The sequence below is a fragment of the Cervus canadensis genome, chromosome 10 (assembly GCF_019320065.1).
Source record: "Cervus canadensis isolate Bull #8, Minnesota chromosome 10, ASM1932006v1, whole genome shotgun sequence".
Classification (NCBI taxonomy): Eukaryota; Metazoa; Chordata; class Mammalia; order Artiodactyla; family Cervidae; genus Cervus; species Cervus canadensis.
In genome coordinates, this window is record NC_057395.1 from 62,000,115 (window position 1) to 62,017,894 (window position 17,780).

Below are 17,780 nucleotides of genomic sequence, written 5' to 3' on the forward strand. Positions count from 1 at the left end.
CCATTCTCCGGGGGTGGCGGCCAATGGGGAGAAGTCACCCAAGGGGTCAGTCCCTTCTGGGGACCGGCTAAGCGAATGACGGCCGGTGTGGAATATTACACAGCCAGGAACAGGACAGGAGGGGCTGCGCGTGCCCACTGAGGGCGGGTCCCCACATCTTTACAGCATCGAGTAAACTGCGGGAGCACAGGCGCGCCACCTGGTGGGCAAAACCCGCAAGCACCTGCACCTGTGAGTGTACCTTCTGCAAAATGGGAGTAAGGGAAGATCAGGTTGTTTCGGGGACTGACAGTGAGGCCTTAAAATAGAGGTCGGCTCCGAGAAAGCCCACCTAAGGGTGTGCTAAACAGATCCGTGTGGACCGCCTGCCAGTCACCCTCCACGCTCAAGCTCAACTCAGACTTCCCGCCCCTACCATGGATCCCCCTCTTCAATCTATCATCCCCCGCTGCAGCCAGAGGAAGCTTTTACAACATGAAAAGGGAGCATTACTCCTCTCTGGCTCACCAGTTCTCTCCCCCTGAATAAAGCCCAAGACTGAATGTCTCTCCACTCTGTCCCTCACCTCAGGCTCCAGCCACCCTGGTTTCTCTCAGGTCCTGGGCCCATATTGCCTTCTCCTGCTTGCTGTATTCTTCCTCTTCCTTCTCAGTTAATTTCTACTATCCTACAGCTTTAGGTCGGGCACCACCTTTTCCAGGAAGCCCTCCCTGATTCTCTCATTTATTTGAGTTTCCTCCAGCAGATTCTGAGAGCTCCACAAAGGGAAGGAACACGTGTCCCCAGAACCTGACACAGAATCAGCCGGTTGTAATTATCTGCTGCCTGTTTACAAATGTCCAGAAACATCTGGAAGGAGCACAGCCAACTGATCAGGATGGCCTCTCTGTGGCTGGGAAAAAAGGGAATTCATTGCTTACTTTACTGGACCAGTTTTTTAATTAGGATTTTAAAAAAGGTGATGAAGCTGATCATTCTTGGGGCCGTGAGGCTCAAATAAAATGAAACCAGGCAGGGACAGGGAAACGGAACGTAGGGGACGGTCATTATGCCAGCAACCTTGACCTCTCCCACCCACAGACTTGCTCCCAATACACAGTCCCCAAACCCGGCCCAAACACCATCAATATATTTATTAAAACCAAAGCAGAGGGAACAGAGCTGTTAGGAAGGCAAATCAAAGTGCAGATTGGAGGGTGGGGCAGAGCAAGAAGTGGGGTGGAGGGGGCACTTCAAACGCCACAGGAAGGGCCCCTGTGGTCTGGGCTGGGGGGGGAGGCCCTTCACCCCACCCCTCCCGCCCACCCTGTCAGTGAAGGTCCCCCACTCACCTCTCCCATCTCACATCCATCCTGGGGGCAGCTGGGGCCCTGCAGTGACCCCACGGGGAGGGACCACCCCCTCGATCCACCCATGGCTGTCAGTCAGTCAGTCTGTATCTCCCTCCCTCGCTTTCTGAATAAATAAACCACTCAGGCCTCAGCTCCTTCGGAGTGGGGCAAAGAACAGCTCAGGGACCCCTGCCCTCGCTCAGGGGGTAAGGGAATTGCGGCACCAGTCCCACATCCCTCCTACCCTTTGCTGATGCCCCAAGCTTGCCAAAAAGGCCTTGATAAATAAATAACGCTCCATTAAAGCTTCAATCAGAAAAACCTTTAAGACGATAGAAGTGCTCTCGCTGCCCTGCCAACAAGCAGGCCAAGGCCTCTCCACCTGGCCTGGTCAGCACACAGGATTCTGGGGGCAGGTGGCCACCCTGGGCCTCGTGGGGCCCCTGGAGCAAGAAGACCAAAAGTGCAGTTAGAGCCCCCACCACGCGCACACATGGACTCATGCACACACACGTGGACACACTGGGGCGTGTTTTCAGTGCACGCACAGATGTGTTCACCTTCATTCCCCGGGACATGCACACATACATGCTCACACACCACTCACCCCGTGGACACACACGTCGGGGGTTGGGTGCATGCACAAACACACCACAAACAGAATTCTTCCCTTCCTGGCTTGCTCAGCCTCCTGGCAGGAGCCAGACTCCAGAGCTAGAAGCCTCTGGAGGTAGGAGAGAGGGGCATAAATTAAACGTTTCCAATTAGGCTAGGACGGCCAGGGGCGGGGGGCTCCAGGGCTGCAGAGATGGGGTGGGCATCTCAGGAGGCCCTGGTCCCCCTGAGCCCTGTCAGAAATCCAGGGGAGTGAGGTCCCCAAAGTCACAGTCGAAGAGGTCTCTGATGCCCTCACCCTCCTCGAGGCCAAAGTGGTAGTCGAGGGCCTCGTGGGGGGGAGACAGGCTGATGAACTCCTCGGGGAGGAGGCCGGAAAAGTCCTCCCTCACGTGCTCCAGGAGTGAGTCGGCCGCCACCAGCGGGGACAGGCGGTCCTCGTCCACGGGGGCCCGCAGGCCGCCCATCCGGGAAAGCAGAGGTTCTGGGGAGACGGGGGAGCATCACAGGCCAGGGACACCCCAGTGGGGAGGGGCTGACACACCTGCCCACCCACCTGGGAGGGGCCCGGTCCACCCGGCCCACCCTGCCTTCACCAACCTTGCTCTAGGCTGAGCAGGGACTGACTGGGATCCGTGGCAGGCGATGAGGAGGGTGACGATGGTGGTGGTGGCACTGCGGTGGCAAGGTCAGCTGCCCTGTCCTCCTCCCCAGAAGCTGCCCCCTGGGACGGGGTCTTTCCAGGGCTGGTTCCGCCCACACTCTCCTCAGGACACAGGAAAACGTCGATCGGGCCTTGTTTGCTCTTAAGGGAGATCTGAAAGGTCTGGGTGGAGGTAGCAGGCAGGGTAAACCAAGGCTCAGCTGGACTACCAGCCCAGCCCGGTCCATCCTGGTCTGGTCTAGACTCCCAGGTCTCACCTCCGAGGAGTCCACGGCTTGGAGCTGGGTCTCAGGGGGGGCCTTGATCACCATGACCATCTGCTCTGCAGGGTCTGCGATGCTCCGAAGGTCCTGGCAGGTCACATAGGCCAGGGTTGGTGGAGTCAAGGACCACATGATCTTTGGCCTTTGGGGGCCACCCACCCAGACAGCTCAGAAGACAGAGCCCATCCCTGCCTAGTCACTCCTGTCCTCTACATCGCCCACTCCAGGGGCTGGCACATGGTTGGTGCTCAAGCAGATCTCATGCCCTTAAGCCTGCTTCTACATCCGTACAATGAGATCACGCTGCCTATTAAATCTCAAGGTAATGATGGCTGCCTATAATCATTTCATAAAAATTACTTAAATCCAGGCATAGTCCTAAGAATTTATTCTGACCTATGACCTTGATGTCAATTAGTGTGTGTGTGAGAGTGTTAAGTTGCTCAGTCATGTCTGACTCTGTAACCCCATGGACTACAGCCCACCAAGCTCCTCTCTCCATGGGATTCTCCAGGCAAGAATACTGGAATAGGTTGCCATTCTCTTCTCCAGGGGATCCTCCTGACCCAGGGATTGAACCCAGGTCTCCCACACTATAGGCAGATTCTTTAACGTCTGAGCCGTTATCTCCAAAACGTATAAACTTCTTTCAAAATAAAGTTTCTATTTTTGTAAATAAAAGCAACTCTAACCTTGAAGCTACAACCAGGTATTGAATCCCTGTATTAAATAAATGCGTTATTACTGATACTAGCTTTTCTGGTTTTAATCTGTATAGCTTTGAAACAGGATTGTTTTCCCCCTTTTCCAGAGGAAGCTGAGACTCAGAGAGGTTAAGTAACTTGTCCAGTGTCACACCATGAGTGAATGCTGAGCCAGGACCAGTATCCAAAGCCAGAACCCTCTCCTGAATCCAGGGCCCAGGGTAAGCCCCTCCATTCCCACTTGGATGGGGCCCTGGTCACCCTCCAGGCAGTTCAAGGATATCGCTGGCTGTCAGCATCCTCGGAGAGCAGACGCAGCTGTGTGGTGCAGACGTGGAGCAGGTGATCCAGCTGCCGCTCGCTCTCCTGCAGTTGCTGGAGGTCCTGGGTCAATCCTTCAAGCCGCCCGCCGATCCCCACCGTTGCATGGCTGCCTCTGGCGGGAGGCAACGGGAGGGGTCAGCAGCTCCCAGCCCTCTTCCCTGGAGCTGTGACCCTCAGCAACCAGTCTGCTGCTGCCCCCTGCCCCTCATGGCCTGGCTCCTCAGCCGGGCTTCCAAGGCAGACTGGCTGGATTCAGAGTCGGGTCTGAATGTCTGGGAACACCCACGTGGCCCTTGTAGGGGCCTGGATAAGTACACGAGGGCACCGTGGAACACTCTGTAGTTGTGTAAAAAGACATGAATGCATTAGATGCAAAAATGGAAGCATTTGTAAGACATATCAAGTGAAAAGAAAATAAATAAATCGATGTAGAATGGAATATCTACCCAAAACTGAAAACACAAATGTGTCAGAGTGGAATAAGATCCAGGGAAAGAGGCGAAAACGGGAAAAAAAACTAAGCATTAACCAGAATAAAACAATTGTGTTAGCCAAGCTCATCAACAGCAACAGAAGCCAGAATAGCGGTCACCTGGGTGGTATGAGGAAGGGACAGTGTCTGGGAAGGGGCACACAGGAAGTTTCTGGGGTGTTAGAAATGTTCCTTATCCTTATCCAGATGGTGGTTACCCAGGTGAAGAAATGGAAAGTTGCGCTGAGCTAGATATGTAAGATTTGTGTTCTTTCCTGCATCTATCACCTCATGGAAGCCAGCTCTCCTCTCTAAACCTTGGTTTGCCCAGCCATAAGATGGGGACGTGGGCAGCCACAAGCAGGTATGGCTCTCAGCGCCTCTGGCCCGGCCCGCCTGGGGTCTCCGCCTACCCTCCTGTCCGCTGGTACCTACAGCCACTGGATGTGGTTCTTGGACTTCTTGGCGATGAGCTTGATGCCCTCCAGGACGTTGGTGATGTCATAGATGCGCCGTTTCTGCACCTTCAGCACCTCGGCCGCCCAGTTCAGGTCGACCACCCCGTCAGCCGAGCGGCTCAGTAACTCCAAGAAGCGTTTGGTGGTCAGGTTCAACGATGTTTCATAGCGTGACTTCTCCCCTGGGGACTTCACACCTGGGGGCCAGGCAGGACAAAGTCCCTCAGCACCACCCCCAGCCATACTGGGCCCCCTGGCAACAGCAGGGCAGGAGGATGGCAGGGTGGGGGTGGGAGGGGGCAGATGGTTCCTTCCCCTTGGTAAGGCCAAGCAGGGAGGCCCCATGGCTGCTGCCTGCCAACCACAGCATTCCTCTTCCCGCTGGGGAACTTCCCACCCCCTAGGGCGTGGGGAAGCCATGCCAGGCGGCCACTCCAGCTGCCCCTTGGGGCCCCCCGAGGCCTGGATCAGACCCAGGCCTGACAGACCAGAGCTTACTCTGCAAGCACGCCTGTCTGTCCACGCCCCCTCAATGTGGGTCTGGCCAGGGGGCCTGCCCGAGCCCAAGCCCTGGGGGTACCTTTTCCTGGGTGGCGGCCTCTGCCCCGAGCTGGCCCGCTGCTCTCGGCCAGGTATTGATGGTCAGTTTCCAGGTCCAACCTCCGCTTCACCTATGGCAAAAACAATGGGAGGATGCCCAGTAACCAGGAGAGTGGGGCCACAAGAGACCTGGCTGAGGACCGGGTGCTCCTGGGCCGCCCCCTGCCCGTCACTCTACCAGGATGCCCAAGAGTGTGAGTGAGCGGGAGGTCCCAGGCAGCACGATCCTTCCCCACAGGACAGAACACTCAACCGGAAGGCAGACGTTCAAGCCCCAGTTCCACCACTACCTCCCCGGGGGACCTGTGGTAGTTTGCACATTTTTTTGCTTCTCCTCTTTTCAACAGATGGAGCCTGATGTTCCTCCCCTTAAGTATGGGCCCGATTCAGTAACTCGCTTCTAATGAACAGAATGTGGTGGAAGTGACGGTGTGTCACTTCTGAGACAGGGTCACACAGGCACTGAAGCGTCCTCCTGGCCCTTTATTGGATCCCTCCCTCGTGGCTGGAGCTAGTGGCTGTGTCACACACGCACTCACTAGCCCTAAGGAGGCCCACCTAAATCCCCGCGCCCAGCGGCAACACGGGCAGGATTAGAAGCACATCCTCCAACCCTGGTCATGCCTTCTGATGACTGCAGCCGGGCCAGCATTTTGGCATTAACCTCAGAAGAGGTCCTCAGCCAGAAGCACCCAGCCAAGTCACCGCTGAATGTCCCACCCTCAGAAACTGTAGGATAACAAATGTCTGATGTTTTAAGCCGTTGGGATACAGATCCCCTGAATGAGTCACTACCTCTCTGGTTTCTGATTTGTCTGTGAATACAGCAGCACAATCACGGCCCCATTTTACAGGTAGGACAACCCAAGCCCAGAAAGACTCAAGGTGATACAGGCAGGAAGTGCCAGAGCCAGGATTCCCGCACAAGGATGGAGACTGCCCCGGGGACTTCACAGGCATCTCCCTCATATCCTGACCCAAACCAGCTGTCCCTGCCCCTCTGCCACCCACAGGGTTTCCTGAGCTGGAACCTGGTTCAGGCCCACCCAGTGCCCTCATCGCATCTAGCTGCCAAAAATCCCATCACCACAGCCACTGGCACCTCCTATCTGGTCCATCCAGCTATCTTCCCACTGGTCTCCCTGCCTCCATCGGTCCCGTCCACCTTAGTATCCTCACCCACCACCACTTCTCCACAGGAACTTCTGCTGAGCTTCTGAGTTTCTGCACAGACCTGCGCCTCCAAGCCTTAGCCCATGCTGGTCCCTCCCTGGCTGGCCCTCGCCTCCCTCCCTCCCAGTTCACACCAACGCTTCCCCCTCCATAGAGAGGCACCTTACTCATCACCTCAGTCTTTCCAGTCAATCGCGCAATAGAAATGGAGCCTCTTCTCCCTCAGGACCACCACAAACCCAACCCTTCCCCACACGGTCTCTCACCACAAATTTCTGCAGGTGTGTTAGTCTCACCCAGAGGCCAGGGAGCCCCTTGGAGGCTGGCACTGGGTCTGAATAACCTCTGCACGCAGGGTCTGGGCATCAGCATGTGTTTGCTGAATGAACCACCCCACATGCTGCCGGACTCAGACACTCCCCTCTCACGCAGGCACTCGTGATTTCCTCAGGCGTCTGCCAATATCAGAGCTAATGCATGCTGAGTGCTTCCTGTGTCCTGAGCACCGCTAGGTAACCGCTTCACCTGCATGTGATCACCCACAACCTCCAGCCGCCTTGCAGCAGGGGTTCTGATGACTTCCACTTCCTGAGGAGTCTGCACCTCGCAGAGGTCACACAATGAGAGGTGGAGTCAGGATTCGAACCTCAGTGGGCTGGGCAGAGGCTCATCCGGAAGCCAGGCTCCCGCAGGCCAAACCACAACATACTCGCTCTCCAGCCTCACGCCAAAGCCCTGAACCCTAGCATGCTCCAGCCAACCGCACCCTTTGCCTCCCTCCTGCCCCCTCAAAAGGGTGCCCGAGCTGAAGGTGGATCCATGCCACACTCAGGCAGACAGATGCCCATCTCTGCCGCTGTTCTCCAAAGATGCAGGCACAGGGACCCAAAAAGCAGGGATGAAAGAAATCCAGATGACTCAAATACCTATCCATGGGAGAGGCCACAAAAACTGGTTCATCCAGCCCTTGGAATACCACACTGCTGTCAAGAAGGATGGGGGCAGGTTGATACAAAACTCTCCCAAAGACATAGTGACAAGAAAAACATGGTTACGAAGCAATGCATTTATGTGATCCCTTTTGGGGATTAAAAAGCTCATGAAACCATTTTCTCTGCTTCAGTTTGTATTATTATAGAATCCATTTCAGGAGTAACCTTGGTATCAGGGCGAGGACCTGAGGAATTGCTGCCTTGTCTCTAAAGTGGGGATGATGTGCTTTTGGAACACAGAAGTAAGTGAAAAACTTCAATTTCTAAAACTTTAGAAAGATGTCATAACCACCTTAAAAAAAAGAAAAAAGCAGACTCTGGAAGAGAAAAAAGGAAAAATGGATGGGGCTGGGGATCTTGTCCCCCTCAACTTTCTTATCTCTTCTTCTATAGGAAATATGTATTATATTCAGTTTGTTTTTTAAGAGCCATGACAACAGGGGAGATGTGGACAGGAAGAGCCAGAAGGAATGGCTGAATTGCAGAGCCTTGTAGGCAGGAGGCACTCAATGAATGTGCACTTGTGCAGAAGCTGAGCCTGTAGCTTGTTTCAAGGACTGCCCCCAAACAAATGCTAGTGCAGAGGGTGAGTGGAAGCCACAGCTCAGATAGCCAGTGGCTACTCACAGGTATGATGTTAGGGGGTGTTGGACGGCAAAAGCTGGGCCCATGTTTCTGGACTACAGCAGCAAGGTGGTACCGGGCCCTACCCACCCTCATGGCAGAAAACGCCTACTGGCCCTTAAGTACTGTGACGGCAGAGGCTCTTTACTTGCCTCTGTGCCTAGAACCTCAGAGACACTCACTAAAAACTGCTGAATGAATGAAATGTTCAGATCCAATGACGCTGCCCCTGACACCCCGGGAGCAGAGGGCAAACCTCCTGATCCCAGTCCCTGGCTGGCCCTCTAAGCCTGAAGCTCCATTGGCCAAGGGCAGGACAGCCCTAGGCCTAAGCACCTGTCAATCAGCTAAATGGAGGCTATTCGTTCAGGCTCCAAGCTGGTACCTGCAGGGACAGGTTGCTGGGGTACAGGAGACCAATCGGGGGACCCACCCTGTGCAACTTCCCTCCCTCTCACTCATTAGGAGGAAGGGACCCTGGGCTTCCTTCAATCTCTATTAGCATCTCCAGGAAGTTAAGGCTTGCCAGCAGTTAACCACTCAGGAAATCTGGACTGGTCCCACCACTCATGAGCTGACTCACCAGGGAAGGTTGTAACATCTCTAAGCCTCAGCTTCCCTATCTGTAAAACGGGAAAGTTGTTGACAGGGTTAAACAAGTTAACTGGGTAAAGTGCTTGGCACATGGCCTAACTCACAAAACAGTCTCAAAACAATGGTGCCTCCTATTGTTATTATTAGCATTTCAGTGATTCCGGAAGGAAGGATGTACTGGGCAGGGGGCCAAAGGGGTCGGGGGAACCTTGTTGGGATGCCTCAGGGACCAGCTGCTACCCAGGCCTCCAGTCAGCGGTTGCGCTTCCACCTCCTTGCCCTGGGCCCTGCCTCCCCGCCTCAACTTGCTCAGCCAACTGTGCTGAGACCCCATCCTGCCTGCCCATCCATGCCCTAGCTTTACCCAGAGGCTACACCAGTCAAACTGGTCTCCACGCCCTGTCCTGCAGCCCACAGGACCAAGCTCTAGGCCTCCGCCCCCTCCTTCCCCCCACCCCCTAATTCAGACACCTCTCTGGGCCCCCTAGTCTCAACTGTCTTTAGCCTCTTGCTGTGCAGGGAGCACTTTATCAAGGGATCTCCCTGGGGCATTTACTCTCTCCTGGCACTGGGGGCCTCCTCTCCAGCTCCCAGAGGCCTAGCCCACCCAGGACTTCCACTGGGGCCCCGGGGTCTGTCTGCCTGATTAATGAGGTTCCATGGCAACCAGGGCCTGGGAGGGTGGAGGGTGGCAGATGGAAGGACAGGCAGAGGGAGGGGATCAGCAGCTGGCCCAGTCACCCCCGCCCCTGCAGAGAAGGCCTCCCAGCCAGGCAGCCTGTCCCCAGAGGCCCGGAGGGCCAGGCCTGCACCTGGCAGTCCCAGAGGCAGGAAGGAGGGTCTCCTCAATGGCTCCTCTACGGTCTGGTCCCAGAATACCCCCCTTTGACCTCCCCAAGCAGCCATGCCCACCACCCAGCCACAAGTTCTGGTCTGAAGCCAGCAGGCCTCAGTTTAAATCCCACTTGCAGCCTTGTGACCAGGGGGCAAGCCACTTCCCCTCTCTGGGCACAGTTCAGATGGGCACAGTGACAACACCGAGCTCACAGCATGGATGTGAGTTTTAGCTGCCTTGAAGTCAGCCAGAGGCCTGGCATGCAGTCAGCGACAGCTGAATACACGTGGACCATTATTATCATTGAGTCTGCTCTGGCGAGGAAGCTGAGGCCCAGAGCACAGAGCAGCAAACAAGGACTGGCCCGAGGTCACCCCGCACCCCAGGGCGGAGCCCCGAGGCCCAACCCAGGCTCGGCACCGCCCAGCCTGGGCGCCTCAGCCCACCCTCCCCCGCCCCCGCTGCCGCCGGGCCAAACATCGCGCCCCGCCCGGGTCTGCGTGGGGGTCCAAGGCAGCGCACTCGGCCCAGTGTCCCTGGTGTCCGTACCGGCGGGCGGCCGAGCGCGGGGCGCGGCGCGCTGGGTGTGGGCCGGGGCGCCTGCGGAGTGGCGAAGAGCAGCAGGTCAGGGTCCCGGGGGCCGGCGGCGGGTGCGGCGGGGCCGGCGGGGGCCGGCTGGGCGCTGGCTTCCTGCGCCGTGGAGATGATGACGATCTGCGAGGAGTCGAGCAGCCGCAGCGCGCCGGCCCCGAGCAGGGCCTCCAGCGCCGGCGCGCAAGGGCCGCCCGCGGGGGCCCCGGCCACGGCCATGGCGCTCACGGCCCGCGCGGCCCGGGTGGCAGTCGGCGGCGGCGGCGCGGGCCCATGGCTGCAGGCCGAGGCGAGGGCTAGATCCCGCTCCGGATCCCGCTCCGCCCCCGGCCGCCGCTGCCTGCAAAGTCCCGGCCACTTTTACGCGCCAAATCCTTTTTGCCGCGAAAGAGCCACGAGCCGCCGAGCGCTACCACCATTGGCTGCCCGGACTGTGACGGAGGCGACGGCGACAGCGTCCATTGGCTGCAGCGCGCCGGGCCGGCGGCGGAGGGCGGGACGGGGCGGCGGCGCGAGGCGGCACGGCCAATCGCGGGTCGGGGCGCGCGCAGGCTTTGTCGGGGCGGTGCCAGGCGCGTTCGCACTCCCCGCCCTCAGAGGGGAGGACCCCTGTCCGAGGAGTGGTGGCCCCACCCCCTCCCCGACGCACCCCCTTCTGGCCGATGCCTCTGAGTGGAGACATTGAGGACAGAATGTCCATTAAGCATATCTCAACGTCAGCAGACCCCCACGTGACGCCGAGATCTCTCACCTGTGGCCCCAACACCCTCGGCCAGATCTCTAGAAACTGCCTCTCCTCTCTTCTGGCTTCTCAGGCCCACCTCCAAGCTCCAGCCACATCTCCCTCAACTTCCCTCACCAAAGCCGTTCACTTTCAAATCGTGTGCCCACCCTATTCCTCTCACCCAGAGCCCAAGCAGAAGGGAGCTGTCGGAAAATGGGGAGGGATGTCTGGCCCAATACAGCTCTGGGCTTTTCTACAAGCCCTCCTATAGCTGGAAACTCTTCAGTATCCAATGCACAACTTCTGCTTAAACTGATTCACTCATTCAACAAACGTTTTGAGAGCCGGCTGTAAGCCCCATTCTTGACTTCTGGCGCTAAGGAACTCACAGTTTAGTGAAAAAGGGAAGAGGGAAATAGGTAACAAGCATTTACAACATGATGTGGAATTTTCACTATTAATTCCATGTTAGATCTCACAAAGGGAGGAGGTGAGTATGCTGAGCATGAAAATGCATTTAATCCGGAGGCCCTGGGACCTCTCCATCAGCCATTTCTCATTGCTCAGATCAGCTGATTTGAGCAATACTGTCCTCTCCTCTATGCCAGGCTCTGTGCCAGCACTGAGGGCAGAGATGTAAAAGGCTTGATGATTTCTATGAACTTGCCTGCCATCTGGTGGGGACTGACCCATCAGGGGAAAAAAAAAAAAGCTAAGACGCAATCAAGAGTGAGATCCCTAGGCCCCGTATAAATATCACTTCTTCCAGGGAGCACTCAGGTATTGAAGTTATCCGCTTCCTCCATTGTCCACCCCCACCTCTGTTCCAGCACTGAGTGCACACTGGATTTATCTGCCTTCCTTATCAGACTGGGAGCTCCAATAGGGCCTCTTCCCAACACTGGCCTGATCCACAGTAGATGCTGAGAAGGGCTGTAAAAAAGAATCAGGCTCACACTGGAGGCTACCTGGAATGTCCCAGGTTTCAGAATCACCTGGGTGCTTGTTAACTATGGGCCCACCCCATCCCTGCCAATTTAGAATCTAAGTGCCCAGGAATCATTTTCACAAACAAACCCCTACCCTCATGCCAGGTGACTTTTATGTACGTTCACATTGTACATGTGTACCCACAGAACCAATCGGTGTACTTGTATAACCAAAATGTGTGGGGCAGCCTCAAATTATAGTACCTTGCAGTCACTTCATAGCCTGTTTCCTCATCTGTAAAATGGGTTCACTGCTATTCCCCCACCTCACCTTCCAGGGTTGCCATGTGTATGAAAAGTATAAGGGATCTGAAAGTGTTTCAAAAACTATTAAGATGAGGTGGTTTAGGAACACACCAGGAGTTTCCTAAGCAGTTTGTGAAATTACTCATCGCAAATCCCAGACTATATGAGCACTAGAAAGGCCCAGAGAGACTAAATAAGCTTCTTACAGTACAGAAGGGAAAACTGAAGCCCATTCAGGAGTGAAACCAGCCAGTGACACAATCTGGCAGGCAATGGATTCCCAGCCCCGGGGCTGGCCTGTCCCCCTCCTCCCTCCCCGGTTCGAGAAGCTCCCACTAGAATGGTAGGTCTCATTCTAAATAGCCAAGCCAGATCCTGACAAGAGGGTGAGAGAAGCCAGCAACATTCCCACTCCAGAGGGAATTTCCTTCCTTCACACATTCCCAAAGGAGCTCAACAACAGTAACATCCATTCTGTGAAGCCCTCTCATGCCCAACAGTCATTCAGCAAACATTTATCAGGCACCTATTATATACTAAGCACTGTACTGGTTGCTGGTGAAGGAAGACAGATACCATTATCACTGCCCCGTTTTAGGATGAGGAAACTGAGACCTAAAGGGCATGAGCTGACCTAGTCAATGAAAAAGCTTATTATTCAGACTTGGTAAGACCAAAGCCTGGGGATTTTCAACGCCCTGCCCTCCCTAAAGGATTCCAGTACACAATCTCCTAGGTCAAAGCAGGTACCCTCCTTCCCACAAGCTCTCCTGTCCTATAGCAAAAAGGAGTGAAGAGCAGAATTTCCAGTGTGAACTCAGAGATAAGGGCCTTCTGCATCTATTAATACCCACTTGAAAGCAGCAAAGGCTTTCTAAGATAGAGCCTCTTAGCCCCAAGTCCGACATATCCTGATAAGCCTGTTCTCAACAGTTCTCAGACTTCAAAAAAAAAATCCTCAATTACTGGGCAGCCATTTCCACTGATGATCCCTTTCGACCTGATAAATAAGTGAAGCTCGTTTATCTACATGGCGCAGAAAGGAGGCTCAGAGAGGGGCACTCGCCGCTGAAGGTCACACAGCAGAATAGAAGTCTTCCACTGTAAAACCCAGGGCCTGCCCTTCCCCTATGACCCCTCCGTAAATACCCCAGGGTCAGCCTCAGGGCTGTTAAGAGTACAATGTGTGGTTTCCAAAAGGTATTATGTGGATAGTAGCTTAATTAACAGGGGCTCCCTGTCCATCTCCACCTTCCTCAAGTCCTAACTCAAGAGGAGTCCAAAGGGGTGGAAGCTCCTGGAGCCACGATCCTTTGCCTGAAGACCTCTTTCCAAGAGGCAGGCTGGTGGAGGAGTGACGGCGTGGGTTTCTAAAATCAGGTGGATGTAAACGAGAATCCAAATCTGTGACCTTGGACAAGTCCGTTCACTTCCTCTGAGCCTTACTCATTCAATCCACTCCCCAGTCTCCATTCAATATTTACTGAGCCCCTGCTATGTATCCGACATTGTGCCAGGTGCTTGGGGGACCAGCTGAAACCAAGACACTCATCTCTGACTCCTGGAGCTCACCCTCCAATGGGAGAGTCAGAATTATTTCTATGTATCTGCACAATATGCTCATTAAGAAGTTTGACAAGCGACACAAATGGTTCAAAGCTATTTATTCCGCATACACCAACTCCCCTAAACGTACATTCATAGCTTAAAAAAAAATCTCCAAACATGAGCATCCCATTATTATAAGGAATACATAATTGGGAGAAATGATTCTGTGGGGACTTCATTTTATTAAGAGGCACAGAGACATCCATTGTTGAGTTTTGGCAGAAGGAGGTGGGGAGTTTTACGTCTGCAACATTACATTCATCTCGAATGATCCCTTGTCACTACACTGAATGGTTTGACTGACGGTTTACTGTCTCTGGAGACGTTCTGTCACGGTGCCAGTCCTGGCTGTGTCTGAACACAGGCCTCTCACCCATTCGGGAGGCTGTCTCACATAGGAGCAAGCCTTGGGAGTCGGGCAGACCCCCACTGTGTGGCTTGACCAGATGGGTAAGTGATTTACCTCCCTGAAGAGCTCTGCTTGCCTCCTTCATAGAACAAGGGGCAGGGGCTCCTCAACAGAATGGGTGTCAGGGTTCAATGAGAAAACAAGACAAGCAGAGTTTGCAAACTGGCCCACAGGCCGGATTTAATTTGCTCAAAGTATTCTTTCCCTGAATTATGAATTAGCTTTTATTTTATTTATTTTTTTTCGTTTTCTTCCACTTTCTTTTTATTTATTTATTTATTTATTTTTTCAGTGGGATGAATTAGCTTTTAAAACAAATTTTAAATTGGGACATGCTATAGAAAAATTTAAGTATCTGGATTTTTAAAATTTTTTGGCCATGTTGCATGGCTTGCAGGATCTTAATTCCCTGACATGTGGAATTCTAACCATTCGATTACAAGGGAACGCCCAAATGTTTGGCTTTAAAAAAAAAGTAATATCTGGCAATGCCAGGTAGGCCTTCAGGGTACTGAGCAGGGGCTGTCCCCCATTTAGTCAGAGCCTTGACCCTCCAGGCAACCAGAGTCCCTGCCTGGCTTGCCTCACGTGATGACCTTACTTGCCCTGCCACTCTGAGTTTGCAGTCCCTAATTCCTGCGCCTGGCACTGAGTAAGCCTCCAATAAATGTTAACTACTCTTAGTGACATTACTAGAGCACCAGCCTGGCTCCTCTTTGCGGAAGACGTGGATGTGGAAGGGAAGGGAAGTGGGTGTTCATGGGATTTAGTGCCAGCCAGCAGTTGCCTAAATGTGTGGCCTTGGCTAAGTCTTTGGTCATCAGCCAGTCCAAATGTCCAGCCGGAGGGTCCAAGGTCAGTGGAAGTGGATAGGCCTCTGGTCCATAAGTAAGCCTCCCTTCCCTTGCGCCCCCATTATCCCATGAGCTCAAGCTCTGGGGACCCCCGCTCCTCCCCAAGGCTCACCCAGTGCCTCTTCCTTTCTCTCTATCACTCCAGCCTCTGCAGTGGGATTATGCTTTTCCAAGCCAAAGACAGAAAATCTGACGCAGTGGCCATGCCTGCCCTGACCAGGGCTGCAGTGAGGGGGTGGGGAGCCCTTAAAGCAGAAGGGCTCTGTTTTCTCACCTGTAAAATGGGGGTGGTAATAATAATGATCACAGTATTCACCTTATAGGCCTGCAGGGACATTAACTGAGTTATGAAAGGGCTTAGGGCAGTAGTTGGCGCATAGGGAGCCCTCAATAAATGTCAGCAGTTACTAAGAATGAAGGCTGAATTACTGGAGCAGCTTGCCTACATCTCCTCCCAATTTTTCCAAATGAGAAAAGAAAAAAACTTGTTAGGCTGCAGAACGAGGTTTCAAGCAGCAATCCATGCACCGCTTCCCAAACTTTATTAGGCTCAGAGACAAGGAGAAAAACACATTTGGACGGCAATGAAGTGTGTAGATGAGACAATCCTATATTCCACTGATTCTCAGACCATTTTCTAAAAATTGATTAATTTTTTTTGGCTGCACCAGGGGGCAGGTGAGAATCTTAGTTCCCTGACCAGGGATTGAACCCGTGCCTCTTGCAGTGGAAGTACAGAGTCTTAACCACTGGACCACCAGGGAAGTCCTCTATCAAACTTTCTTTTTTCACATTTAACAGCTCTGAAAGTGAGGTGCATCATACAATCAATGGCATGCCCATTTTTAGTCAGCAGCTCTTCTCTTTCCTAGGGGCTCAAGATAAAACATTGTGCCTCATTTTGGAGGGTGTGTTGGAAGTCGGAGATAAGGTGGCTGAAAAGCACGGGGCCCCTGGGCTTGCCCCCTCAGAGGCCTCGTTCTTCTCATCACCTCCAGCCTCACCAGCACGTTTGAGGCTGGCCACGGTGGAGCGAGTTGCTTTTCTTTCATTTTGCTCATTTTCTTTCTGACACCTGCTGACCTGCATTTGGTCCCGGGGTTGACAGGCACATGGCAAATGCGGTCAGGGAGGGGAGTAGAGAGCTCAGGAAGAGAAGAGAAAAGCTTTTCATAATATATTAAGATATTCAGAGAGGAGGAGCCTGAGATATTCTCCCTCCCTCTCCTCCTTTTTTCTTGAACACAACAAAAAAATCCCTGCTGGAAGCCAGAGTTATATATATGCCAAACAGGCCAGGAAACCCAGCAGGCCTCCTGGAGCTGGCAATGAACCGAAACAGGGGCATTGTGTCCAGGCCACTGGCTGGCTGAGGGGCATTGTTAGGGCCTGGCCCTGTCTGGGAAGAGGGGGGCGCAGGGGGCAGGGGGAGTGTGTTCCCATGACTCCCTGGGGAGTGACAACAATCAAGGCCAGCTGGGAAGCTCGCATGCCAGGGGCCCGTGGGCGGGTGGCTGGCCCCAGAGGGGCCGTGGAGGGCTGCAGGGGGCTGAAGAGGCGAGGGGAGGGGGCAAGGTCCAGGTCTGTTTCTCAGCTGGGCGGGGGTGGGGGGGTTCATTTGCTATACCCGTCTCTCTCATCCCCACCTCCAAAAAGTCCTGGGCCACTGAGCCACTTTGCAAATGATACCCCAGATCTGCCCACTTCTCTCCACCCCAGGGCCCCACCCTGGTCCAGGCTGCCATGGTCTCTCACTGGGACCCCTGCCTGGCCTCCTCACTGGATCTTGCTGCCAGCCTGGCTCTCTACGTTCTGTTCCCCACGCACAGCTAGAAGGATCTTTCCAAAATGTAAATCACATCACAGCCACATCACTCTCCTGCTTAAACCTGCCAAAGGCTGCCTGTCAAACTGAGAAGAAAACCCAAACCCCTCACTCTAGCCCACAAAGCCTGCCTGATGGGCCCAGCCAGCCTCTGGGGCTCTAGCTCCAACACTATGGGAAGCCCCCACCTGCCATTCTGTCCCAGTCTCTCGGACCTCCTGCAGGTCCTGGAATGCTGTCAGCTGTTCCCCCCTTAGGGCCTGTGCACCTTGCAGCTCCTATGCCGGGAACACCCTTCCTCTACCTCTCGGCCTGGCTCACTCCTCATCATTTGGGTCTCAGAGCAAACAGCACCTCCTCAGAGAGGCTTCCCTGGAAAACAGACCTTGCTGTTCTCGACTGCACTGCCTTCCTGGCACCTGCCACTCTGAACTGTATATTCGTTAGTCTTCCCTCCATGGGTGGTAAACCCCAGGTGAGCAGGAACTGTTTTTTTCATTGCTAAACCCTAGTCTCCCATATCACCAGGTACCTAGTACCGAGCAAGAACTCAGCCAATATTGACTGTTGTTGTTCAGTTGCTAAGCTGTATCCAAGTCTTTGTGATCCCATGGATTGCAGCATGCCAGGCTTCCCTGTTCTTCACTATCTCCCAGAGTTTGCTCAGATTCATGTCCATTGAGTCAGTGATGCTATCCAACCATCTCATCCTCTGTCACCCCCTTCTTCTCTTGCCCTTTATCTTTCCCAGCCTCAGGGTCTTTTCCAATGAGTCAGCTTTTTACATCAGGTGGCAAAGTATTGAAGCTTCAGCATCAGTCCTTCCAATGAATATTCAGAGTTGATTCCCTTTAGGATTGACTGGTTTGATCTCCTTGCAGTCTA

General features: G+C 54.1%; 1 protein-coding gene and 1 non-coding gene across 2 annotated transcripts; both read right to left on the bottom strand.

Moving 5' to 3' along the window:
• Positions 1–1,113: 1,113 nt before the first annotated feature.
• Positions 1,114–10,611, bottom strand: E2F1 (E2F transcription factor 1). Its single transcript, XM_043479576.1, has 7 exons — positions 10,199–10,611; positions 5,412–5,502; positions 4,809–5,028; positions 3,861–4,013; positions 2,868–2,982; positions 2,547–2,772; positions 1,114–2,430 (listed from the first exon to the last, which is right to left on the bottom strand). Exons 1-7 carry the CDS (start codon positions 10,457–10,459, stop codon positions 2,183–2,185), a joined length of 1,314 nt encoding a protein of 437 aa, XP_043335511.1. The 5' UTR covers positions 10,460–10,611; the 3' UTR covers positions 1,114–2,182.
• Positions 10,612–15,761: 5,150 nt separating this feature from the next.
• TRNAG-UCC lies at positions 15,762–15,834 on the bottom strand. Its single transcript has one exon. It is a non-coding gene; the product is annotated as a tRNA-Gly (tRNA).
• Between the last annotated feature and the right edge of the window lie 1,946 nt (positions 15,835–17,780).

What these genes read in the sequence shown, in the direction of transcription:
- E2F1 (XM_043479576.1), bottom strand. Translation starts at nt 10,459, where the DNA reads ATGGCCGTGGCCGGGGCCCCCGCGGGCGGCCCTTGCGCGCCGGCGCTG. An exon ending in CCGCGCTCGGCCGCCCGCCG is followed by an intron (nt 5,503 to 10,198) that starts GTACGGACACCA and finishes TTTTTGCCATAG; the next exon opens with GTGAAGCGGAGGTTGGACCT. An exon ending in AGGCCGCCACCCAGGAAAAG is followed by an intron (nt 5,029 to 5,411) that starts GTACCCCCAGGG and finishes CCTGGCCCCCAG; the next exon opens with GTGTGAAGTCCCCAGGGGAG.